The sequence below is a fragment of the Mastigoproctus giganteus genome, chromosome 12 (genome assembly GCF_048544385.1).
Source record: "Mastigoproctus giganteus isolate SK-2022 chromosome 12, ASM4854438v1, whole genome shotgun sequence".
Lineage (NCBI taxonomy): Eukaryota > Metazoa > Arthropoda > Arachnida > Uropygi > Thelyphonidae > Mastigoproctus > Mastigoproctus giganteus.
The window spans coordinates 10,762,718-10,789,635 of NC_143586.1; the positions used below are offsets into that span (position 1 = coordinate 10,762,718).

At 35.5% G+C, this 26,918-nt stretch overlaps 1 protein-coding gene across 1 annotated transcript in view; it reads right to left on the reverse strand.

Annotated features, from left to right (window-relative positions):
• Nucleotides 1-4,099: 4,099 nt before the first annotated feature.
• Nucleotides 4,100-26,918, reverse strand: part of Dnaaf5 (Dynein axonemal assembly factor 5) — a 124,709-nt gene continuing 101,890 nt past the window's right edge. The window contains exons 8-10 of the mRNA XM_090386606.1: nucleotides 18,443-18,738; nucleotides 4,813-5,161; nucleotides 4,100-4,239 (exon numbers count right to left, since the gene is read on the reverse strand). Coding sequence (XP_090242732.1) covers nucleotides 4,100-4,239; nucleotides 4,813-5,161; nucleotides 18,443-18,738 — 785 coding nt within the window. The remainder of the gene's footprint in view (nucleotides 4,240-4,812; nucleotides 5,162-18,442; nucleotides 18,739-26,918) is intronic.

Below are 26,918 nucleotides of genomic sequence, written 5' to 3' on the forward strand. Positions count from 1 at the left end.
TGCAATCAAAGAACACCTTCTTATAAAATGCTAATAAGGACAGTTCAACCAACAGTTTTTTACTTTATTAAAAGAAAATTCTGTTAAAAACCCAAAATCAATAGGAACCATATCCAAATATGGGAAATCCTTGGGAAGAACACATACCACTGAGCAAGTTTTTAAAAGCTTTCCATAGAATGGAGTCACCAATGGAAAAGAAATCACAAAGCAGGAAGTTACTTTGACCTAATCAGCTAGTTCTCATTAATTTTGGCTATTATTTTGCCTTATTTGTAATTTTATGTGGAATTGTGTTTATTCAGCCTTAATTTAGTAATTTAAAGTCAGATCATTTCCTTATTTTGATGTCTTCAAACATTAGTATCACATTTGTTTGAAACTTCAGATTATCATTCTTGTTTTTGTAAAATCAAAATTGTGGTTATTTTGGAACATAACTAATTTTCTTGGGTTATTCAGTTCCAATCTCCTATTCAGTTCTCTTACATCATTATTTACTATCTGTTTATTGGAAAGTGTTGCAGTGACAGCATCCTCATTCTCTATCTGCCCTTGTTCATTGTTATCTGGTTTCTAGCATGTCTAGAAAGATTTCTGCATTATCTAGTCCATTTTCCTGTCATTTCTGTAACTAATATTTCGTGATGTGGTACAACTAGGTCTCTCCTTTGATCAAATGATACTTAGTAAGTACATGCATTCAGTTCCTAATCTGGTATATTTACCCACTGTAAATAACTAAAATATTAGTACATTTCTTACTTTTGATCCATACTATATCATTAACAACTTTTATTATTATTTCCATAACATTCATCTTTGAAAGTTTTCTCATTAGTTTTATTTGAAGTTCAGATAAAGGTTTTCCTCAAGCGTTAACATATTTTGCACTGAAATAGCTTTCCATTAGAAACAATCCTCTTTTCAAGATTTTTTAAAATTCTGATTTTTGATTTTTGCTCTAGTGGCAAGCAATGATGTAAAAATAAGAGCAAATTAATATTTAAAAGCATTTATGTACAGTCAGTCCTCGTATAGCACGATATTTGTGTTCCTAGAAACCCTCGTGCAATATAAACAACAGGCCCAATGGGAAAAATAGGGTTAGGTGCCGACCACCCAAGATTGAACACACATTTGTAACCAAAACATTACCAAACACAATAAATAATCGTAATAAAATACGTATTTTATAACAGTTAAAATACGTAATAAAAAATAATATAATTTTTTATATTTTTTATTATTATTATATTATTTTTTATTATAATATAATAAAAATAAATACGTAAGTATTTTTTACGAATAAAATACGTATTTTATTACAACTATTACGTAATAAAATGTTGCTAATGCTTTTGCTTCTATCGTAAGAAAACTTGTTTTTTGTTTGATTTTCTATCCAAACAGATGACAGCCGTTCCATCTCTTCCAATTCTTTGTGTCTTAATCTAATGGATTTTAATTACACTGAGTTGTTCCTGCTATGAAAGTTGTTTTTATTTTCTTTGCATTCATTGTAATTCTCTGGGTTGCCTCATTTAGGTCTGTATGTGTAATATCACATAGTCTTTCATTTCGCTGAAAGAGTTTCACAATTTCATATTTTTTCTCCATTGACAGAGGCGGACTGGCCATAAGCCTTACCGGGGAAACCCCAGTGGGCCGGAGGCGGGTGTGATTTTGGCCATAAACCATACTATGAGGCCACTATAAATTTTCCCGGGTAAGAATTTTTTACCCAGTCCGCCTCTGTTTATCGATATTGCTTTTCTTTTTCTCTCTTAATCTGCAGTGTCTTCACCAGGACGCTTCCTTTTCACACCTTTTAAGTATTTTACTCATTTTTAGGGAATAAAGCACAGTTACAAAATGTGACTTTGTAAAAAGCTGCGCGTGTGTAGCAAATGAATAAACAACACCTTAAAGGCAGAGATACACTATTAACACTTCACATTTTACTAAAGCACATTTCTAGGGGTTACTACCATAAAACAATAAAAACAATTTCCAGTTGCGTTTCTGCTAGTGGAATCTGTTATAAACTGGTAGTAAACTCGATCTAATTGCATTTGCAATTATACCAATAGCTGGAATTGTTGGTTTTTACGTTATAATGGGGAAATTTATTTCCCCTTCACTGACATAAAAAACATAAATACAGTCGGTCCTCGTATAACACGTGTTTACATTACACGAATTCGATCATACACGATTTATAAATAGGGGAACGTTATCTTATATAACACGAACCGAATTCGCTTATGCACGATTTGCCTGTGTGTTTACAAGAAATGGCAATCGAACGCGGAATCACCCCAACTGAATGCAACACAATAGGAATGAAGAAGATTCTGAAAATGTATTTATGTGATTTATATCAGTGAAGGGGAAAGACATTTCACCATAATAACGTGAAAACCAACACAATTCCAGCTATCGATATAATCGCAAATGCAATTAGATGGAGTTTACTACCAGTTTATAACAGATTCCACTAGCAGAAACGAAACTGGAAATTGTTTTTATTGTTTTATGGTAGTAACCCCCAGAAATGTGCTTTAGTAAAATGTGGGGTGTTAATAATGTATCTTGGCCTTTACGGTGTTGTTTATTCAGTTGCTACATACGCTCAGCTTTGTTTATGTGTATCAAGCGTGCCTCCTCATTTTGTAATTGCGCTTTATTCCCTAAAAATTAGTAAAATACTTAAAAGGTGTGAAAAGGAAGTGTCCTGGTGAAGACACTGCATATTCAGAGAGAAAAATAAAAGCAATACTGTATCGATAAACAGAGGCGGACTGGATCAAAAATTCTTACCCGGGAAAATTTATAGTGGCCTCATACTACGGTTTATGGCCAAAATCACACTGGCCTCCGGCCCACCGGGATTTCCCGGGTAAGGCTTATGGCCAGTCCGCCTCTGTCGATAGAGAAAAAATATGAAATTGTGAAACGCTTTGAGCGAAATGAAAGACCATGTGATATTGCACGTGCTACAGACCTAAATGAGGCAACGCCGAGAATTACAAAGAATGCGGAGAAAATAAAAACAACTTTCATAGCGGGAACAACTCAAAGTGTAATTAAAATCCATTCGATTAAGGTACAAGAATTGGAAGAGATGGGACGGCTGTCATCTGTTTGGATAGAAAATCAAACAAAAAACAAGTTTGCTTACGATAGAAGCAAAAGCATTAGCAATATTTTATTACGTAATAGTCGTAATAAAATACGTAAGCATTTTATTACGACTATTTTATTTAATATAATAATTTTTTTACGAATAAAATATGTATTTTATTCGTAAAAAACACTTTTTAGTATTAAAAAATACTAAAAATACTTTATTATAATATAATAAATAATAAAAAATATTTATTTTTTATTATATTATAATAAAAATATATTATATTTTTTATTACGTATTTTAATCGTTATAAAATACTTACGTATTTTATAACGATTAAAATTACCCGATTATTTATTGTGTTTGGTAATGTTTTTGTTCCAAATGTGTGTTCAATCTTGGGTGGTCAGCACCTAACCCCATTTTTCCCATAGGGCCTGTTGTTTATATTGCACGATTTTGCATTGCACAAGGGTTTCTAGGAACACAACTATCGTGCTATACGAGGACAGACTGTACATTTTCAGAATCTTCCCTTCCTTTTTATCGTGTTGCGTTCGGTTGGAGTGATTCTGCGTTCGAATGCCATTTCTTATAAACACAAAGGCGAATCGTGCATAAGTGAATTCGGTTCGTGTTATATAAGATATCGTTCCCCTATTTATAAATCATGTATGATCGAATTCGTGTAGTGCAAACACGTGTTATAGGAGGACTGACTGTACAAAACTTCAAAATTCCATGAAAAATCACTCCACAGAACTCACCAGTAATTGGAAATTTACTGCCCCCAGAGCCCAAGAAAATTAATTCATGAAAGGCTTAACATATACAAATATCTATTTTCCACATGAGTTATAATAATAGATGTTGATAATACAAAAAATAAGAAAGAGAACTGTTTGACATTTAAAATATTTATTACAAATACATCTGAAAGTTTTAGTTTTATTTTCCATCTTCAAACTAGTGATCTCCAATCCATAATGTGTGAATATGCTCAATTAACTGGTCACAAAATGTGGTCTCCCTGTGATTTTGCCTTACAGACTGCACTTCTTGAAGCAAAAGGGATGGATTAACAAAGGCAACCTCTTTCAATAAATCTGAAATAAGTTTAATTTAAATTAGACTTTCTACCCTTTTGATTCTGTCATTAATTTTCTCATTTTAATAAACTTATTTAAATTAATAATCAGACAAAGATATTATAAAAAAATATTTTGTTTAAATAATTTACTACATTTAAAGGCTGTATGAAATCAGAAAAAGTGGCCGACCCTTGATCAGTATTGAAATAAAACTAATAGTTTAAAAAAATATAAAAATACAAAACTTTTCCCAGATAAAATTTTAAACACAAGTAAAGGTAATAATATGCCTTTGAGGTATATATACTTTAGTCATTTTTACAAAAATAATGACGTCAGAGATAGTACAGTAGTTAAAATCGTCATTCTTAAACACGGGAAAAGTTTGGAATTCAAATCTTGTCAAGACAGGAAGAATAGTAAAGCCCTTTTTTTTTTTTCTCTCTCTCTGTCTCTCTCTCCCTCTCTTTCTCCATGGCATGGCTGAATTAAAATAAAAATTCAACATGTACAATAACAACAAGATTTTAAGTTGCACTTTATTCCTATATAGTAATATGATATACAAAAAGTAAATTTAAAAGTTACCTAAAACAGACTGTTGGACAAGTGGCTGAGAATCATCCATATGCACAAGGAGAGCAAAGAATATACTCTTTAAATGTGCATTATACAGTTCCCAACTATAACCTACAGGAAAACTTTGAAAGTATGCCAAAAATACTTTGGTGGTCATTATTCGAATTTCATCATTAGCATCATCCATCCTTTTCAACAGTTCAGGATAAATATTATGAATCTGATGATAATCAACTGCTGGAGGAAGCAAAGGTAATACATGAGCAAGCACCCTACAACAGGTCAACCGGGTTTCAGTAATCTCATCTTCCAGGAGAGAAATTAATTGTGTCAAAATCTGCTGTGCAAATGGTTCCACCTATAATTAAAAATGGAAAATTTTGTGAAATATGATACAAGAAACTATTCTTAAGTTTTTCTTTGATGTTTATATACACTGTAAATGTAAAATCATGAATGTTAAATAACAGTGTATATATATATAATTTAAGTTCAGGGTACCTCAACCTACAAAACTGTAAAAGCCATTGTACATGTCAGGCATAGTCTCTTTCTTTAAATAGCTGTGAGCAAACTGGGTTTGCCACTTAGTGCATTGATTTCATATTGTGGAGGCACTTGCCCACAAGTTTCCTTTGTATTATGCCATTCTAAATAAAAAGCACTGCTCCAGTGGAGAAGTATATTGCTTTTTATATCAAATGCATGCAATTACCCAGACCCATGTTTTGGCTCTGATTGAAGTCTCATCAGTGAACAGGCTGGTATTGTGAAGACCTAAGCAAACACAGTGATGAGACACATCCACAATATGTGAGACGTACAGATGATTTGCAAATGATGCAGATGAGAAAATGCGCAAATTTTATTCCATGCATCATTTGCAGTTCTACGAGTTTTAATTTATACTGTTATTGTACATGTCAGACATAGCCTCTTTCTGTATATAACCGTGAGCAAGCTCGGTCTGCTACTTTGCTTTTTATTTGGGATATGACTAAGTAGCAAACCGTTATGTAGAGAAAGAGGCAATGCCCAACATGTACAATAACAGCATAAATTAAAACTCATAACACTGCAAATGATGCATGGAATAAAATTTGTCTTGATCCTGAGTGAAAGAATAACTGTTTGAACCGATACACAGGTAACTTTAACTGATATTGGTGTCCAATCACGATTAGTTCTGGTATTGCACTATGATGGTGACATCGATAAATTAGCTATTTTTGCCTCTTAAAAAAATGCTCATATTTCCAATTCACACATATGCTATATCCATCTAGTCAGCTGCGTATAATCTAGCGTATAGCATCCCCAGGAAACTGGGTAAATGGCTCTACATTAGAAAATAATTTGCTTTGCATAGCCAGTTAATCTGCTTCACATTAAACCAATCCTGTATTACACTATATTAAAAAAACTGAGAACTTGATTTCAGATCTGATCATGCAAAACAACAAAAATCAAAACAATTTTCAGAATATTTTTCTATGGTTTATCCTTTTAAGTTTAGCTCCAATCCTTCACTTATTCCAAGAAATATGCAAATAATGAGATCTACATTTTTTTCTTATCATTGGTAATATCTTCAATTAACATGCTTAACATTTGTATGGAGTTATGGGTCAATTAATTCATCTAACGAAATGACTGGAGTAATAAAATATGGAGTATTGGCACTAATTATTCCAAACATTTTTGGTCAACATATCTTGGTTATGACAATATACTGAGACCAAGGGGGTGAGAAATCTTCCTGGTTAAGAGCCAATGTAACTGCTATTTCAAGCATAAGGAAATTTACTTTATATTATAAATATCATTAAGCTGCAAAAAGCTGAAGATCAGACATTTATAAGCAGGAGGAAACAGGTTTTTGGCACAAAGCAGGTGAAAAATATATATTTTTTTGTTTTTTTTGCAAAAAAACAGAATTTTTGACAACACTGTACTAGAAATTAAATTTTGCCAGAAAAATACATTTTAACATTAGCTTACCTAAAATTTTTTTATTTGGATATTCTAGACATTGACTGATTCCGATTGCTTCAAGAAAGATAATGTTACAGACTTTGCCCTATACAGGAATGTTGAGTCCAAATTTTTTTTTATTTTTTTATATATAACAATGGCACTGCTGATTAGACCTGGCTGTCAAAAGCACGGCCAAAGCCTCACCAGAAAGAGATCTGAACTTAGTTTTTGTTTTTCCAACCTGGCTGAATAATCTCTCATACTCTTTTTATTCTTGTAGGAATGGAATCCTTTATTCCACACTCCACTTTAAAATTTGTCCTTTATGTAAACCTTGGTTTTCCAATAAATGTGCTAAGGCTGTTCAAGAGAAGAATGTTGCATATCGTAATTGGCTTGTTTCCAATTCTTTAGTTTCATATTCTGCCTACACCAAAGCTCGCAACAACTGTAAAGCAGTTATTAATCAGTCCAAACTAGATTTTGAACAGGCTAAGAGTAGAAAATGTGTTTCTTGCCCTAATGGTAGCCGAGCATTCTGGTCTCTTGCCAAAGCTATTGGCCACAAATTTTGCCCATCTCGGTCAAAACCAAATGGTTCTGTTGTCACTTCAGCCAGGATAAATCTGACCTGCTAGAATCCCATTTTTCTTCCAACTCATGTATTAATGATCTCGGTAAAACACCCCCCCCCACACCATTCCCAACACGCTCCATTCAATGCCTCCTGTGGTCTTCCATCAACAGGATGTCAGAAGGATTTTGACGAATCTTGATGCTAAGAAAGTTCCAGGTCCTGATGGTATTTCTCCACTTGTTCTCAAAACCTGTGCCCCTGAACTTACTCAGATTCTTTGTCACCTTTTTTCACTTTCTTATTCCAAAGGTGTTTTTCCTTCTGCTTGGAAATTTGCTCATATCCAGCCAGTTCCTAAAAAGGGTGACAAATCCCTCCCATCCAATTATCGTTCCATTGCAATTACTTCTACTCTTTCTAAAGTAATGGAGAAATCAATTAACCCCCAACTCTTAAACTATAGAAACCTTCCGTCTGATCAACGATCGCCAGTATGGATTCCGTCAGTGTCGATCCACTGGTGATATTCTTGCTTATGTTAATGAATGACTAATTCAATGGAAAGGTTCGGGGAAACACAAGTAGTTGCTCTTGACATCTCGAAGGCTTTCGATCGTGTTTGGCATAAAGGCCTAAACAAGCTTCCATCATATGGTTTGCCAACTGTTTTTAGTAATTGGTTATTCCGTTTTCTCTCTGATCGCTCACTGAGGGTGATGTTAGATGGCTCTCTGTCTTCTAAGTTCTCCACTAATGCCGGTGTCCCCCAAGGTTCAATTCTTTCCCCCACTCTTTTCCTCTTGTATTAATGACCTTCTTCCATTGACTGGAAATCCTATCCATAGTTTTGCCGATGATAGCACATTGCGTTCCACTTTCCATTTTGAGAAACCTTGTCCTGCTCAATCAGCTTCAATTTCTTCAAAATCCGCTACCAATTCCTTAAATGCCAATCTTCAGGTTTTTTTTTTTTTTTTTTGGTAGTTATTGGCGCATCGGCTTCTGTGGCCATAATGCACCTCCCAAGGTTTTTGTAGTACTTTGATCCAAGCCTGAGGCGGGATTCGAACCTGCGACCTTTGGGTTGCAAGGCAGGAACTTGACCCACCCGGCTAGCCCGGTTGGCGCCAATCTTCAGGTAATTCTCCAGTGAGGCAAAGACAACCTAGTTGATTTCAACCCTTCTAAAACTCAGTCTTGTCTTATATTTCGCAAAAAGGATTCTTCTGCTCCTATGCTTATCTTTAGTGACACTCCGATTTCTAGTAAAAATGATATATCTCTTTTGGGGATTACTTCTAATCTCTCTTGGCACAAGCACATTATAAATATTGGTTCCTCCGCATCTAAAAAACTTGGTTTTCTCTTTCGCTCTCTGCGTTACTTTTCTTCCAAACAGCTGCTCATTCTGTATAAATCGCAAATCCACCCTGCCATGGAATACTGTTCCCACATCTGGGGTGGTGCCCCCAAACCTGTCTCAGGCTTCTTGATTCCATTCAGAAGAGGGCAGTTAGGTTAATTAATGATTCATCTCTAACAGAGTCTCTCCACTTGCTCTCTCATAGACATACTGTTTCTGCTGCATGCCTCTTCTACAGATACTTCCATGGGCACTGTTCTTCTGAATTGGCTTCTATAATTCCCGCTCTCTCTTTCAAAACGGTCCGAACACGTGCCGCCACCAGCCAACATCCATTTACTGTCCAACTTCAAACTCACAGAATCAACTTTTCATCTTCCTCGTTTATTCATTCAACTGCTGTTTTCTGGAACAACCTTGCTTCATATGTATTTCCTGAAAATTACAGTCTACAGAAGTTCAAGTCCAATGTCAACAAATATCTTCTTTCGTCTTCTCAACCTGCAACCCAAGCACGGTACTAAGTACTATAGGTTCTAATACCTCTCGTGTTTGGAGTTTACATAAAAAAAAAATCCCTCCCATCCAATTATCATCCCATTTCAATTACTTCTACTCTTTCTAAAGTAATGGAGAAATCAATTATCCGCCATCTCGTAAACTATCTAGAAACCTTCCATCTGATCAATGATCGGCACTATAGATTCCATCAGTGTCGATCCACTAGTGATATTCTGGCTTATGTTATCCATTTATGGACTGATTCAATGGAAAAGTTTGGTGAAACACAAGCAGTTGCTCTTGACATTTCAAAGGCTTTCGATTGTGTTTGGCATAAAGGTCTTCTAAACAAGCTTCCATCTTATGGTTTGCCAACTGTTTTTTGTAATTGGTTATCCACTTTTCTCTCTTATCGCTCACTGAGGGTGATGGTAGATGGCTCTGACTTCTAACTTCACGGAGTTCTACGGCGGATGATGATGAGAGAGGTAGCAGCAGTAAAAGGCAAAGGAATGGATTTTAATTTCAGAAAAGGAAATCACAATGCCTTAAGGTACTACGTGGCCTCTATTAACTAGGTAGATATCGTACAGAGAATGAATACATTTGAACTGTGGTATGCTTTTAAAACATTAATCACAGATGCCTTGAATGCATATTTACCATTAAAAAAATACTCCACGAGGATGGTTCCAAGTTGGATGAATAGTGAAGTTGCCACATTACCTGAGCAGAAAAAGGTGGAATGTAAAGGTTAGAGAGCAATAAAAAGTACTGAAGCCTATAACAGCTACATGATCTGTAAGAGAGCCACAGAAAAGGTTTGACAGGCAAAGGCAGTTTATGAGAAATCGCTAGCAAAGAGGGGGGATAAGGAATTCTTCACATATATAAATGCTAAGAAGAGCAGGACAAACCGGATCAGACCTTTACGTAAGGGAAAGGGGATAGTATTAAATACACCAGCTGCTGTTCCAGATGAACTCAACAGTTATTTTGCATCGATATTTACAGAAGAAAAACCTTCTGTAAAAATGGAGCTATGCTTTAATCCAACAAAGTGTAAGGTATTACACCTGGGAAACAGTAATCCCAACATAACTTATTCACTTGGTGGAGTTCAACTAAACCCAGTACTAGAGGAAAGGGACTTGGGTGTTACAATACGGTCAGACATGAAATTCTGTGAACATTGTAAACAGGTTGCAAGGAAGGCCCATGGTGGCCTATCGACGATCTATCAAACTTTTGCAAGTAGAGATAGGGATGTGATTATCCCATTACATAAGGATTTTGTTAGACCACACTTGGAATACTGTGTTCAAGTATGGAGACCGCACCTAAAGAAAGACATAGAGCTTCTTGAAAGGGTGCAAAGATAGGTAACTCGCCTGGTGAGATCGGCAAAAGGACATCCTTATGAAGAAAGACTTTGAACATGTGGGTTGCAGAGTTTGGAAAGTAGACACCTTAGAGGAGATTTGATTGAGGTGTTTAAGGCTCTGAGAGGCATCAGTAAAATGAATGAGGATGAAATTTTCAAGATTATAAATGATGCTAGAACTAGGAGACATAAATTCAAGTTATGGGGGGAGATGTATAGATTGGACTGCAGGAAGTTTTATTTTAGCCAGCGAGTTATAAATTACTGCAATAAGTTACCTACATGGGTGGTAGAGGCTGACAGTTTGGGGAAATTCAAAGGTCATCTGGATAGTACTTTCGGGTGAGGGAAATGCATAGGATGATAGGTTTAATTTCCCTTTCTTTTATTAATTATTAGTTTTTTTATCATTGTTTTTTATCCCTTACTGGAGGAAAGGATTCGTTTTATTTTTTTTTTTTTTCTTTTTGGCTAGTGCAGCATAAGCCATAGGCTTTCTTGCACCATGCGGCCATTACTAATACTATTGTGAAAATATCGTGATGTGCACAAAATAACATATTTTTTGGTAATTCGTTCCAAGACCTCAGAAGTTTAAATTTTTGCTATATGACTAAGCTATTTATCTCTGTAAAAGGGGAATTTTATAATGGAAATTGTACATATTGATTAAAACTAATATACTGATTAAAGCTCAACACAAAAAAATCACTTAAACTAAAGGATGTAAAAACAGAACACAGGGCTAACATGTTTACAAAGGCTGCTACTTGGCTGAGAGGATTGTCTAGTCGGAGACAATCGTAAGCGCATCGTAAAGTGAAATAAGTAGGTGCCTCTTAACATGGTCACTAGTTAATGCCCTTTACTAGAATCAAATTTCAGAAAACCAATTTAAGTCATTAAAATGCACTACACTTTCATCATTATCATATGTTCAGTTATAAGAATCAATTTTGAATGCCTTTGTGATATTTTTCTAAAGCACATTTTTGGAGGTCACTACCATAAAAAAAAAAAACAATTTGCAGTTTCTGGTTTATTGGGCTTTTCTGTTAGTGCAATCTATTATAAACGGGTAAAAACATATTGCATTTGTGATAATACCTATAGTTGGAATTCTGTGTGTTTTTACATTATTACAGTGAAATATGTTTCCCCTTCCTCTTCAATCATATAAAAAACTAATAAATTTTCAGGATCTTCTCTTCATTCCTACTTTTTAAGTTTTGTAAACTTGTTACTCCATATCTTTCTTGCACATATGTGTTAGTTGCAATTTGTGCATGTTCTTTGTTATTGATTTGCTTATCTTTTTTTACTGTTTTTAATGTTTAAATTAAAAAAAAAAAAATGTCCGTCAATATCAGTTAGTTAGCATGTACATATTACAACAGCAATTAAGCTATGTATGTAAACGCAAATTTTATTTTTTATTTTTCTAACCTGGGGAAAATATTCTTCCAATTTTCACGTATCATTTAATTTTGTTAATTGGCAAGGTAATAAAGCATAAATTTGTGCTTTATATCTTTACTTTTATAGCCTGTGAATAATATTCCTCCTATTTTTGCTTATCAGAATCGCCATTTAATAGAATTAAAATTCAATTTGCAAACATGATCACAATGACCAGCGCTTACCACATGTCATATAGTGAACAGAGGGTCCATTGTAAAGTGATTTGATCGTATAGTGAACCAATCATAAAGCAGGAGTACACTGTATTCGTCCATTTTCACAAGGCATGCAGATCCCTCTTAGCACACAAAATAAGACAAGGACACAAGTGCTCATTCTTCTCTTTTAGGTCATCTGTCATCTGTAACAAATGAAAATGGCCCATTTTGCACAGCCTTCTTTCCCCAGTTATGCAATTTCACTAACAATGCTTGTTATTTTTGCTTTTCCAGAACCAGCTTTTTTTTTCTTTTTACTTTTTTTTTTTTTTTTTGTTATTTCTCTAATGGGAGACATATTTCTGAGAAACATACCTGCATGATCAGCACATCACAGAAGAAAATTGTTTTATGGCAAAAGATGCAAATAAAAATTTAGCACATATAACATCATTACCACGAAATGCAACATCTATGTTTGCATTTTTTTCCCCTATGTACTGCATGCTGTCATTATGCTTATTTGTTTGCAAATATCATGTTGCATTTCCTGCAGCTTGAAATGGAAAATTCACATCTGCATGTGGTATACAAGGCAAGCATGTTACATTTTTCAGATTATACAATCCGTGGTAATATAAGTCTTTTGTATTTCTTTGGCATCTTACTGATTTAATTAACTTTGGATTAGTCAAGTACATAAACAGAGAACCACAAAATAAAAGGGAGAACAATGCTATTATCGCAAGTTTATAATTTGCAACGTAACAGCACACCCTGACAGCCAATTTGTTAATGAAAATAAGCAGAAATTCACAAAAAAAAATCCAATTTTAACGTAGCGTTATTTTATTTATTTATTTTTTATGTAAAGAAAAAGATGGGGGGAAAAAACTGGGTTTTTGCAACAAAGATGGAGAAACCCATTATGACAGTGAGAAGGGTCAAATTAAGTAAAGGTGGATTTTGGTGCCTCCTTGGAAAAGTGGCTAAGGTTTCCCTCCCAACTTCTGTATCATAAAGAGCAATATCAATGGATAACCTCAGCTGATGGGAATTACTGCAGGGTGTAAAAAATGACATGCCTGCAATATGTCATTATTGTGAAATAGGCATGAATGAATCTAATGCATGACTCTGTTTACACTGGACTCCTTAATCTTTTGCACTAGCGACATACCAGACCAATAAGAATGGATCCACATTTGCCTCTTCTCACTGTTCTGATATTTTTAAGTATGTCAAGGTAGTGAAAGAATTCAGGAAAAGGAGGGAAGTCCCTTTTGGGGGTTTAGGGGGGGGGAGAGGTTTTAGCAAATGAATAAAATAATCCAGTCACTCATTTTATCAGCTAAGTTTCTAAAAATTTATAATTAAAGATAGTTTAATTTGAATATGTTAATTTTCTAAATAACAAAAATTTTAATATTTTTATCAAATGAATGCTAATTAATTTGGTAGAACAATTAATTCTTTTAATTAGATGAATTAAAATAATTTAATAAAAAGATTAAAAGGATTTTAATCTTTCATCAAATGAATTCTCCAAAAATCAACATACAGTAGAGCATCAGTTATTAGGAATAATTAAGTGCCTCCGTAGCCAGGTGGGAAGGAGCAACAGTGCGTAGCACACACTTCTTGATTAGACCGGGGTTCGAGCCCATCACCACCAAATATGGAGGATGCGGAAAGGTCAGGGAATGACCACCGTATATGCCGGAGCAATATGGCCTTAGTTGCTAATGCTCCTAAAAACCAAATAAACAAACAACAACAACAAACAAACAACAATTAGGAATAATTAATGTCAGACCTCTTCCGGACAGCAAAATTTTCCGGATAATCGAACGTAAGGTAAAATTAAATAAATTGTGTTAGAATATATAAAGGTAAAAGAAAAAACCTTAAATAGAGTGGAAAAAAAAATGAATTTATTTAATTAAAAATAAGAATAATCATAATACTGTAATAACTCATACATAAAAATTTGCACATTTTATGTGGAAAAAAATTTAAAGTAATTTTTTAAAATAATGTTCGATCATTTTTTGTTTCGTTTGTTTTGACTTTTTTTTTTTTGCTACAAAATCTCTGAAGTTCCTTAATAATATCAATTTGATTATATCGCATTCTTCCTGGTTTTCTGCCTGTTTCAGTGCTGTTTCTTTTCGTTGACATTTTACTGTAAAAAAACTGAAAAAAAATAATAAATCGCACAGTTTTGGGCTGATATTATTCTTATCGAATCTGAGCTAAGCTAAACTAAACCTAATATGAAATGAAGAGAATAAAATATGTCATGGAAAATTGGGTACATGGAAGCGAATGACTAAACTATCACTCATGGTTTCCGAGAAAACCAATTCATCCTAATCCAAAATTTCACCAGATATACAACTTAAAAAAAAAAAAAAAAAAAGACAGAAATACTTTCATAGCATAATTAACATTTGTCTCAAATGCTATCATTAATAAAAAAAAAAGAATAAAAATCAGCCTTTCGAATTATTCCTTATAACCGATGTTCTACTATATTACTCAAGGAGAGAATAAATGATAACTGTATCCAGTGGTGAGCTATAGTAGGCTCCACGAGAGCCCATTGTCATTTTTTTTTTTTAAATTTGCGAGCCCATTGTTGAGACGGTCTTTTTTTTTTTTTTTTTTTTTATTTGCGAGCCCATTGTTGAGATTTATTTTACAAATGAAATCCTGAATGCAATTACTGAGTATCCAGAACCGAAACTATAGTGGGGCGAGTGGGACCCCATTCCCAGCATTTTAATGGTGCAGTCGATCGGTTATTTATTTTAAAATTGCTTCATTTTTGATTTAATTACAGTCAGACCTCTGTTTAACGAACTTCTTTATGGCAAATTTTTTTTTTTAATTCCCCTTGGTAATTACATAAAATAGTTTCCATTGAACAAAGAAAATTTCCATGTAATGAACGGATTAGGAGAGACAACAGTGTATGCATTGTTCTCACCTCTGGCCTTTAAGCAATTTAGGTAATTAGAAAGTGCGAATTAAGAGTGAAAGGGATTACCGTTTCACAATGTTAGTGGTGTCCGTAAAACCTATGAAGTCACATACCGAGAAGTCGCGCTAGTCAATATACTTTCCATAGCCATTCAGAGGATTTAGAAGATTCTCAACACGGATTACAGCCTCTTGTCAACCTGTGTTGTGATTCCCCTTTACTCCGACAAACGGGCATATGTTTATCGGAGAAGTGAGTGATCCACACCTTCCAGTAAATTTCTCTTGTCTGTGTTTACATGATCACAGTAGCTGAATATCTGTGTGATTCTGACATTTTGCATTGCATTCAAAGAACTAGTGACAACGTAGAGTGGGGGATTGAGGCAATTAAGATATTATATAAACTTTACGAAGATGAAATGTTGGCAGATTTTGAAACTTTGTCGAGCCTTTCACTGTGTAGAAAATGTTCTAAAATATAATGGCATACAGGCAATAATTAAAAAAAAAAAAAAACTATCACCAATCTCCAAAAAACTAGCGTGAATTAAGGATGATTGCTAAAGAACTTGATGTGGAAACTGTAAAGATCGGTCATGTGTTCGGGCCACAATGGGCAGCTTTTAGCTTGTGGACGGCAACAGTGGGTTGGAGGAATTATCCCGCTTTGTTCAAACATTTTGAATCAGAAGTTAAATATTCCGGATTATTAAATCGACTTTTAAATTTGGAATTTCTTAACCATTTAGCACTAGGGCCTGACGTAGCCCTGTGGTCAGAAGTGCATAGCACACGTACCTTGAGTAGACCGGGGTTCAAGCCCGTGACTACTAAATACGATAAATATTTGTATTCACGATTTATTGTAAATTCTACTAACTTGGTTGTCTTGCCGGAGTATAAACAGAAAATTTATTTATTTAAATAAATAAAATTTATTTATTTAATGGTCGACATCCTGTAAGAGCTCTCTTACCTTTCAGAAGCTTTACAGAATCACTATGGTAAAAGCAGATAAATTAATTCTTCGAACTATCAATGCTATTGCTAATTTGAAAAATTCTGAAGGAAATTCTGAAGCTAAAATTGAGAGCATGTTGAAGTGGAAAGAATTTGAAGGAATCAAAATTGAAAGTAAAAAAATTACATCATGACAAGTTATTAAATGCATTGTTTTATCCTTAAAGCATAACTTATTAATGGAACAGGGTGATTTTAAATTAAATAAAGAAAATAATGATACCATTGAAAGAAATATTAAACATATGCTAACCGAAATCATGAATTTGAAAGAACTTTTGTCTCGGTGGCAAGACAGTGAAAACCGAATAAGAAATTTCAGTTTTCTGATAAAATATGAAATAAAAATTAATGATTTTAAACATTTTGTCGAAGACAGTTTATCTTTAAAATCGAGTGAAATTACCTTTTTAATTAAGAAAGCCAGAAATATCTTTGAAACCATTGCCATCAGCAGTGCTGAAGCTGAGCAAGCTTTCAGCGTAATGAATACTATTGAGTGAATGAATGAATGAATAATGTTGACAATTAAACATGTTGAAATGGAAAACCATTGCTTCAATTTGATCCGGATCGTTATGTCAAATCATTCCTCTGTAATCATCGCTCAGCTGTTGAGCAAAGCAAAAGATCGACAACAAATATTAATAAAGAAGTAAATTGGCAATTTTTCTTGAATATTTGTGAAATAATTTTTTTCATGTAATCTGTGATTTTTGTGTACTTTTTCTAGAAAGTTTGTTTTTTTATATTGTGGAATGCTTTGTGATAGTTTTTATGTTATTTGTAATATGGGAAATATTTCATGTTATTTTTTATTCGCAATATTAAAATTTTATCATGAAAAAAATATATCCATTATATTTCCCTAGTTGTTAAAAAAAAAGTTGCGCATATGCCGAGCACGTGCGGTAGATGTTTTATGCAAAACGTCCTTTGCGTTTCTTTTAGGCATTTTGATTTGTATATATCGATTACGAAATAAAAGAGCTTTTTTATTGTAAATATTTTATTGATCATTCACAGATTTTCATAATTTCTGTAAGACAAGATACAATGGATTTATGATAACTAAAATAAGAGATGTATACTTGCGAGTGCAACATATCTAAATATCTCTGTAAAATAGCACCGATTGATGTACCGATCTTGTAGTTGAAGCGACATATGCAACTGTTAGAGGCACCTAACAATGGAATGTAACGAAAATGCGAGATGAAAAAAAGAAATTGTTGACATATATTTGTATTGTTGAAATCATACTTACTGCAGTAGTAACTTCAGGAAGCATGATTGTGACGTCATACTATTCAAAAATTCTAAAAGGTTAGAACTCCAGACACCGTTGTATCCAGTTATCATCGTAAGGTGGGGCATAACGACCAGGTTTTTAAGTTTTTTTTTTTTTTTTTTTAGATAGAGCTAGAAACATTTTACACATTCACTCTTATACGCACGGTTAAAGGGGTAATAAGCCGCATCTGTTCCCCCCCCTAAATTTGCCCCTGACTCGAGATATCATACCTGTCACAAAAAATGCGTCACGTGCTATAATCACAGTACTAGTGCGAGCGTGGGAAGCGCCTCTAGTGGAAGCCGCAGATGACGTCACTTCCGTGACCAATCAAGTTTACTTGGTAGAAAGTCTGAAAAACTGCGAGCCCATTGTTAAAATATTCACAGCTCACCACTGACTGTATCTACATTATGGATGGTCCACATCTGCTTTTCATAAGAATTATGAACACACACTGGGTAGTGTTTCTATAGTTTCCATGCTTGTGGATAAAAAAAACTGGAGAAAAAATCATGCATCTCTGCTTGAGATTGTGAGATTGGCTAACTGTCATACAAATTTTCATACGGAAATACAAACTGGTTTTACCATGCGAAAACCTGAGTTTGAAAAGTCTTTGTAAAAGATAAGAATAGGAATCAAATCCAGAACTTTTTAAATGGGCTGCAAGTGGCCACTCATTTAGAAATTGAGATAAAGCATATCTCAAAGAAACTGAGATAAAGTGTAGACACTAAAAATGTGAGACATTTCTAAATGCTAAATGTTACTGTACTAATGTGCCAGTATGACGATGTGCAGGTTTGCAATTTTTTTTTTATATTTGGCGATTACACAATATATGAAAAAATCTTAGGCAAACTAAAAGAATATTCAATAAAAATTTATCAAATAAATAAATGCACCAACCTACCATTGCCTTATCCACATATCCACTGGCAACACAAGACCACAAACAAGAAATAGCAACTGCCCTTAATGCTGCAGATGTTCGCCCAGCATGCCACACTAGATTTGGTATAATGCTTTCAGACAATAAAATCTGTAAAAAAGCTTTCAGTGTTTTGGATTCGTGATGGTCTTCTTCCTTCAAAAATAGTGATGATAGGGCAAGAAATACCTGCAATCGTAACTCGGGCTGCTTATCAGGATGAAGATTAGTTATCAACACTGGCTGTATTAATTCAAGTATATCTTCTACATTGCTTCCTAAATTACATAAAATGCATAATATTTTATTTAGTTTAGTAGTATTTTTAAAGGAAATTAAAAATAGATACACAACCTCAAATATATTTATTTGCAATTCCATCGCCAGCTAAAAATTTTGGTTAACACCACACTAGTATCTAGTGTTAGTCTAAATCAGGGGTGCTACCTTTTTACTTGGCTAGCCACACTGAAAATTAACTTAGTTTCAAAATATTTTATTTATTTTTTTATTCATTTTAAATGCCAAGATATGTTTTAAATTAGAAAAGCTGTACAAATAACTTAAATAACGCATAAATAATGTGCTATTTTGCATAGTAAAATAAATGAAAGTAGTAGTAGTGGGACATGATGCAAGAAAGCAAGCGTAGGAGCTTATGCAGCATCAGCCAAAAAAAAAAAAAAAAAAAAAAAAATCACACCATTCCCTCCAAATGCCTGTCCAGTTCCAAATTAAATTTATTTAACCTATCAACTTCCACGACGACAGATGGAAGTTTGTTCCAGCAATTAACCACCCGCTGGCTAAAGGCAAATTTCCGCACATCTATTCTACATCTGTCCTTTCTTAATTTGAACTTATATCCCCATAGGTTGGTAATCTGAACAAGTGGAAGGATCCCATCAGAATTCAGCGTGCTCAACCCATTCAAGGCCTTATAGACCTCAATCAGATCACCGCGCAGGTGCCTAGTCTCCAGCCACTGCAATTTGCAGAACTTAAGCCTCTCTCTTGGTAAGAGAATCCCTTCATTCCCCTCACCAATCGTGTTGCTCTCCTCTGTACACGCTCAAGCAAATCTACATCCTTCCTAAAATGAGGCCTCCAGACCTGTACGCAGTACTCAAGGCGTGGCCTGACCACTGCCTTATACAGAGGGACAATCACCTCCTTTTCCCTGCTAGCAAAATTCCTATATATCATTGACAAAACCCCATGACCCGCCCTAGCAGCCTGTCTGCACTGCTCAGAAAACTTCATATCTGACTGCACAATTACTCCCAGGTCTTTTTCATTTTCTACCACCTTAAGTGTAGTACCACACAGTTGGTACGTTTCTCTGGGGTTACTTCTACCCATATGCAGTACTTTGCATTTGTCAAGGTTGAACTTCAGTTGCCACTTCTTAGCCCATCTGCCCAAATTATCTAGATCCTGTTGCAGTAGCACACTGCCATTACTGTCATTAACAACCCTGCCAACCTTTGTGTCATCTGCAAACTTCGACATTAAGCCTGATATACCTTCATCAATATCATTGATAAACACACAAAACAACAGTGGACCCAACACCGAACCCTGTGGGACTCCACTAATAACATTAGTCCACGAAGAGCAGCACCCATTGATTACCACCCTCTGTCTTCTCCCACTTAACCATCCTTTTATCCATTGTAGCAACTTACCCTTAATACCATTCTGCTCCAATCTGTACAGTAGTCTTCCATGCGCAACAGTGTCAAAAGCTTTCCTGAAATCCAAGTATATGATATCAAAATTATTTTTTGCATCCAGTTCCTTTGTGACCACATCATAATAACCAATCAAATTTGTCAGACAAGACTTTCCCTTAACAAACCCATGCTGTGTTTGAATTATTGCTGCAGTCTTGTCTAGATGATCCTGCAATGCATCTTTAACCAGCGACTCCATTATTTTACCCGGAACAGAAGTTAAACTAACTGGTCTGTAATTACTCGTGTCACCCTTCGATCCACCTTTGTGAATTGGGGACACATTTGCACATCTCCAGTCCGTGGGAACCTCCCCTGAGTCCAAGGATGCTCTCATAATTATGGCTAAGGGTTTGCTTAGTTGCTTTGCCGCCTCCTTTAAAATAACTGGATATATCCCATCCACCCCAGGTGCCTTTCTTATGTTTAACTTCAACAATTTCTCCTCCACTTTGCTCTCAGTTATTACAAAATCATTAAGCAAACTGCTACAATTTGATAACCTTCTTCCATTTTCAAATTGTAATAATTCCTCACGTGTGAATGTAGATGCAAAATACTCATTCAGTTTGTTTGCTATCTGAGCAGGATCATCAACAGTCGAACCATCGATGTCAAGTGGACCAATCATATTCACCCCCTTCCTTTTAGAGTTTATATAAGTAAAGAAATCCTTGCTGTTTTTCTTAGCATCTTTTGCCAAAGATTTCTCGTAATCCGCCTTCGCCTGCCGAACCTCCTTTGTGACCTGATTACAGACTAGCTTATATCTGCCACAGGCTTCTGCGTCACCTGATAATTTATATGCATCCCATGCATTTTTCTTCTCTGTCACGAGTCTCATTAGTTCATTTGATAACCATTTAGGCCTAAACTTTGAACGATATTTCTTAATCGGTATATAAAGTCTAGTAGCTTCCACGATTAATTCTTTGAATGCTTCCCACTTAGAATTTACTGTTTGTAACATCGTCAGTTGATCCCACTGTACAGAATTTAAAAACTGTCTGAGACCGCTGTACTCCCCTTTACGGAAGCAAAAACCCTTTCCTTTACCCCTGACGGTAGTTACCTCTTTGAGTAAATCCCACTTCAGCACACTGTGATCACTGCCACCTAGTGGTTCCTTTATCTGCAAATTCTTAATACACGAATGATCACTGCTGATAACCAGATCAAGAGTGTTACTTTCTCTAGTTGCCTCTCGAACATGCTGCTGCAGAAAACAATCATCCAATAAATCCACAAAAGTCTGACTAGTGTGTGAGTGACCAACCCACAAGTTCCAGTCAATATCTGGGAAGTTAAAATCCCCCATTATAAGACATTCTGATTTACTGGCCCACTATTTCTCTGTACAATTGTTCATTGTACTCATTCAAGTCATTAGGCCTATAACACACTCCTACTCTTATTTTTCCTTTTGCAGTGCTTATCTCACACCAAACTGACTCAACAGAGCACTGTTCATCTATATTAACTGGGTGCACTTCCTTTGATTTTATGTTTTTCTTAATTAACAGCATAACACCCCCTCCCTTTCTGTCCTGTCCATCCTTTCTGTACACATTGTACTCCCCAAATTCCAGTTCTGCATTCCTTATATCTTTGTGACACCACGTCTCTACTATCCCAACAATATCCGCCTTTGATGTCTTGACCAACACTTCAAATTCATCAAATTTATTTACTATACTTCTAGCATTGGTATACATGCAAGCATACATGCTCCTATGCCTATTCCTTGTTACCCTAACACATCCCATATACCCAACTAATCCATGATGACTGCCATCCGTCCCTGAAACCCCCAACACCCCTCGCTCCAGGTCGCTTCTTATTCTAAAGAAGTTGTGCAAGAATCACCTTCACCTCTGCCTGCGGTTACTGTTAAACTATTAGTCTTTGTATCCCCCCAAACTAGCAGTTTTCCGACCCACCTAACATTGCCTCGATAGCATCAGCAAATATTCTTGCACCCTTTCTATTTAAGTGTATCTCATCCCTGTAGAAGCAATCTCTCCTGTTAACAAGTACAGTCCAGGCTGAAAAAAATTCTACCCCTTGAGCCTTGCACAATCTTTCCAGGGCCGAATTGATTGACAAGGCTCTCATCATGTACTCCCTCCTATCGTGTCTGGGCAGAATTGCAGACACTTTCAAATTCAACCCTATTTCACGGCTTTTTTTCAACAGTGACCTGTACTTGTTGAGTAATTCCGCCGGTCTCCTACTCTTAATATCATTAGTGCCAACGTGTACAACTATATCACCTTTTGTGCCCTTGAAAGATGATATCCGCTCTACAACGTCATCAACCTTTGCCCCTGGCAGACATACCCTGGTCCTGTTCCACCTATCCTTTTTACAAAGCATGTTCCCCGTTTCCCTGACAATAGAGTCACCAACAACTACTAGTTCCTGTGGGACCAGCGCATTCTGCCTTAGGGGTTGCCGCTGTGTTGCGTGATGACCAAGTGCAAGCTCTGGCGTTGATGTGGGCAGCTGATAGCCTGATGGGCCCCTCAATTTAGATGTTTCGAGGGCATCCACCCTGTCCTTCAAACTCTCATATAGGCCCATAACAACGCTGAGTTGTCGCCTGATTTCCTTACACTCCTTACATCGCGCACACACACAAAGACATCCCCCATGGCAATATCGTGTTCCGTTCCAGAGAGTTCGGCAAAGATTTCACAAGTTGCACATTTTTTTAGGCTGTGATGCGTTGGAGAATTGCCCCCCTCAGTTCTCCCCCGAGTCACAGCACTCCTGCCACTTTGTGCCCGTTGCTTTGCTGCTCTAGTCTGGGGCATGGTAGTTTAAATTAATAAAATCAATAAATTAAATGTCAATAGTATTTGAATAGAAACTATTAAATAGAAACAGTGAAGCGTATTACTATATAATTATGCATTAGAGCTACCTAGCTACCTCAATTAAAAAATTTGAATTCCCTACCACTATATCCAAAAACAATGGCTACAAAAATGGAACGAAATAACAGTTTTACCTATCGTAAGTAAAATCCACAAAAAATCTTTATCTAAATTAAAAATAAAAAATAACCAGCGTAACTATAACTATATGACTACGTATTAAGTACAATGTAAAATAACAATCATGTAAATAAAAGGCAAACACTTATCGTTTTTGCGGAGCCTGTAACTGACAGCTGTAACTTTTAAAGAGATTCAGCGCCCTCAAATAACTAAAACTAACTCAAGTATGGTTTAAAATTATAACACCTAATTTGAGAATATCACAAATAAATTAATTTTGTTTAGGAGAATGTTTTCTGGTGATTGAATTTGGCAATATTATTGCACATAGAAAAAAAAAAATAATAAATAATATATGGATAGAATATAGGTGGTTATTTCAATGATTTTTATATATTTCACAAGAAATTAAAAACAGATGCAAAAAACACCTCTGACATTATATAGCTAGATTTTATTAGAGCATTTGGTACATTTCCCATGGGGGGGGGGAGAAAGAGCCATAAATGGATATTTTACTGAGTCAGAAAACATGGCTGCACTTTTGATAATTCATTCCAAGACCTTGGAAGTTGAAATTTTCACTATATAACTAAGTTATTTACCTCTCTAATCTCTCTAACACCGATATATCATGCTATATCGGTGTTTGGAAAGAGAAATAAGTTAGATGAAGCCAAACCAAGGAAGCCAGGAAAATGTTCTGTTTGAGGTATTGCTTTTTTTGTTTTATGGCACCTTCTTCACATATACCTTCTTTATTTCAAGACTGATCATAAAAAGTGGATGAACACACTCCTTATTTATTTGCAATTGTTCTGTTATCAGTCTGGGTTAATTTCCTGTGTAAATATAGATACAAAGAAACTATTCAACTCATCATTCACTCTACTATCTGCTGAGGGTCATCAATACTGGTTCCATTGCTTGCAATGATTCCACAACATATAAAAAAAACTTTGGAAGTTATCTTAGTTATATTACAATTCATGTAATTTGTTTATATAAAAGGATGCTAAATGTAGGATTTCCTGCATAAAAATAGTTCAACCTTGCCTATATGAGTTGATTACAGCCACTCCCTGGCTTAGGTAAAACTGGACTTATGGAAATTCGACTTTACGTAAATTTTTGCCAGCCGGTGCAAATTTAAAAAAATCGTGGAAATGTATTTTGCATCCCATAGGAATAAATGGAGGTATCGTGAAAATATCTTACTGTGAACCAAATAACACATTTTTTTTTTTTTTTTTTGGTAATTGGTTCCAAGACCTTAGAAGTTGAAATTTTCACTATTCAACTAAGCTATTTATCTATCTAAAAGGTAATTTTTATAATGGAAATTGCACTACACTTTCATCGTTCCACATGTTCCATTATAAGAATCAATTGAATACCTTTGTGATATTTTTCTTAGACATTTCTGGAGGTCATGACCATAAAAACAAATTTGAACTTTCCAGTTTATTGGGCTTTTCTGTTAATGCAATCTATTATAAACGGGTAGTAAACTCGATCTTATTGCATTTGCGATAAAACCGATAACTGGAATTCTATGGGTTTTTACTTTACCGTATCACGATGAAATGAGTTCCCTTTCACTGAAATCTTCAATCAATATAAAAAAAATAAATAAATTTTCAGAATCTTCTCTTCGTTCCTATTTACTTATTACAATGGTGAAGGGAAAAGAACAAATGGAAAATGCAAGTGCTGGCAGTGCTAGGAAATGAAACAAAATTGATTTAGAAATGAAGATGATTAATTAAGAAGTACAAAGCATGAGAAAGTGTCATCTATTGCACGGAATTAGGTCTCGCTGCTTCAACAGTGAATACTATTTTAAAGGACAGTGTGTGAATAAAAGAACATGCATTTAAGATCAACAGTGATCAAAAAACAGCGTTCAGGTGCTATATCAAAGTTGGAAAAGCTATTAATAATATGGATGGAAAATCAGATTCAGAAGCAAGTGCCCCAAGTCCAATGGTCATTCGCGCAAAACCAAGAGGTATTTATGAAGATATTAAGGATAAGTACGCCGAACACCAAGCCAAGTTCGTTGCAAGAAATGGGTGGTTTAATAGGTTCAAGCATCGCGCTGGTTTCCAAAACATTAAAGTATGTGGTAAACTCGCCAGTGCTGATTATTCAGCTGCAGAGAAATTTTGTGATGGGTTGGGGAAAACCCTTCTAAATCAACATGGCCATCAACTTCTGCAGCGGCGTGCTTATCAGTTGAAGAGGTAATTCTGGCAACAATGCTCAACTTGCTGGCATTATGCCTGCCTCCTCTCTCTTTTTGTAATTTTGTACACTTTTGTAATTTTTCCTGAGCATGAGATAAAAAAATTGAATAAATAATTCTATTTACATGTTAGTTGAATATTTCTTTTTTGCTTCAATCAAATTCAACATGCACAGTTGCAACATGCATAGAGGCAACTAGAGGGAGGAATGCTCTTGATTTGATTATTAGCAGTGATTCTTCATGCATTAAGAATCTGCAGATAAATGAACCACTAGGTGGCAGTGATCACAGTGTGCTGAAGTGGGATTTAATCAAAGAGGTAACTACCATCAGGGATAAAGGGAAGGGTTATTGCTTTCGTAAAGGCGACTACGATGGACTGAGACAGTATTTAAATTCTATACAGTGGGACCAAATGATGACGTTACCAACAGCAAATGCAAAATGGGAAGCATTCAAAGAACTTATCTTGGAAGCTACTAGGCTTTACATACCAAGAAATATTGTTCAAGGTTTAGGCCTAAGTGGATGTCAGATGAACTGATGAGGCATATGGCAGAGAAGAAACATGCATGGGATACATACAAATTAACACATGACACAGAAGCCTATGATAGATACAAGTTGATCTGTAACCAAGTTACAAAGGAGGTTAGGCAGGCGAAGGCAGATTACGAGAAATCTGTGGCAAGGGATGCAAAGAAAAACAGCAAAGTGTTCTTTACTTATGTAAACTCTAGAAGGAAGGGGATGAATCAGATTGGTCCACTTGATATCGATGGGTCAACTGTTGATGATCCTGCTCAGGTAGCTAACAAACTAAATGAATATTTTGCATCAACATTCACACGAGGAGTTATTTAGTGAGGGGAAAGCCAGAGGTGTATTCAACTCTAGCAGTAAGCTAGAGAATCTTGTAATAACTGAGAGTAAAGTGGAGGAGAAATTGTTGAAGATAAACACAAGAAAGGCACCCGGGGTGGATGGGATTTATCCAGTTATATTAAAGGAGGCAGCAGAGTAATTAAGCAAACCCTTAGCCATAATTATGAGAGCCTCCTTGGACTCAGGGGAGGTACCCACAGACTGGAGATGTGCAAATGTGACCCCAATTCACAAAGGAGGATCAAAGGCTGACACAAGTAATTATAGACCTGTGAGTTTAACTTCTGTTCCAGGAAAATTTTTTTTTTTTTTTTGTAGTTGTTGGCGCATCGGCTTCTGTGGCCATAGTGCACCTCCCAAGGTTTTTGCAGTACTTTGATCCAAGCCCGACGCGGGATTCGAACCCACGACCTTTGGGTTGCCCGGCAGGCACTTTACCCACCCAGCTAGCCCGGTCGGCTCAGGAAAATTAATGGAGGCACTAGTTAAAGAAGCACTGCAGGATCATTTAGACAAGACTTCAGTTATAGCTCGAACACAGCATGGTTTTGTTAAGGGGAAGTCTTGCCTGACCAATTTAATGG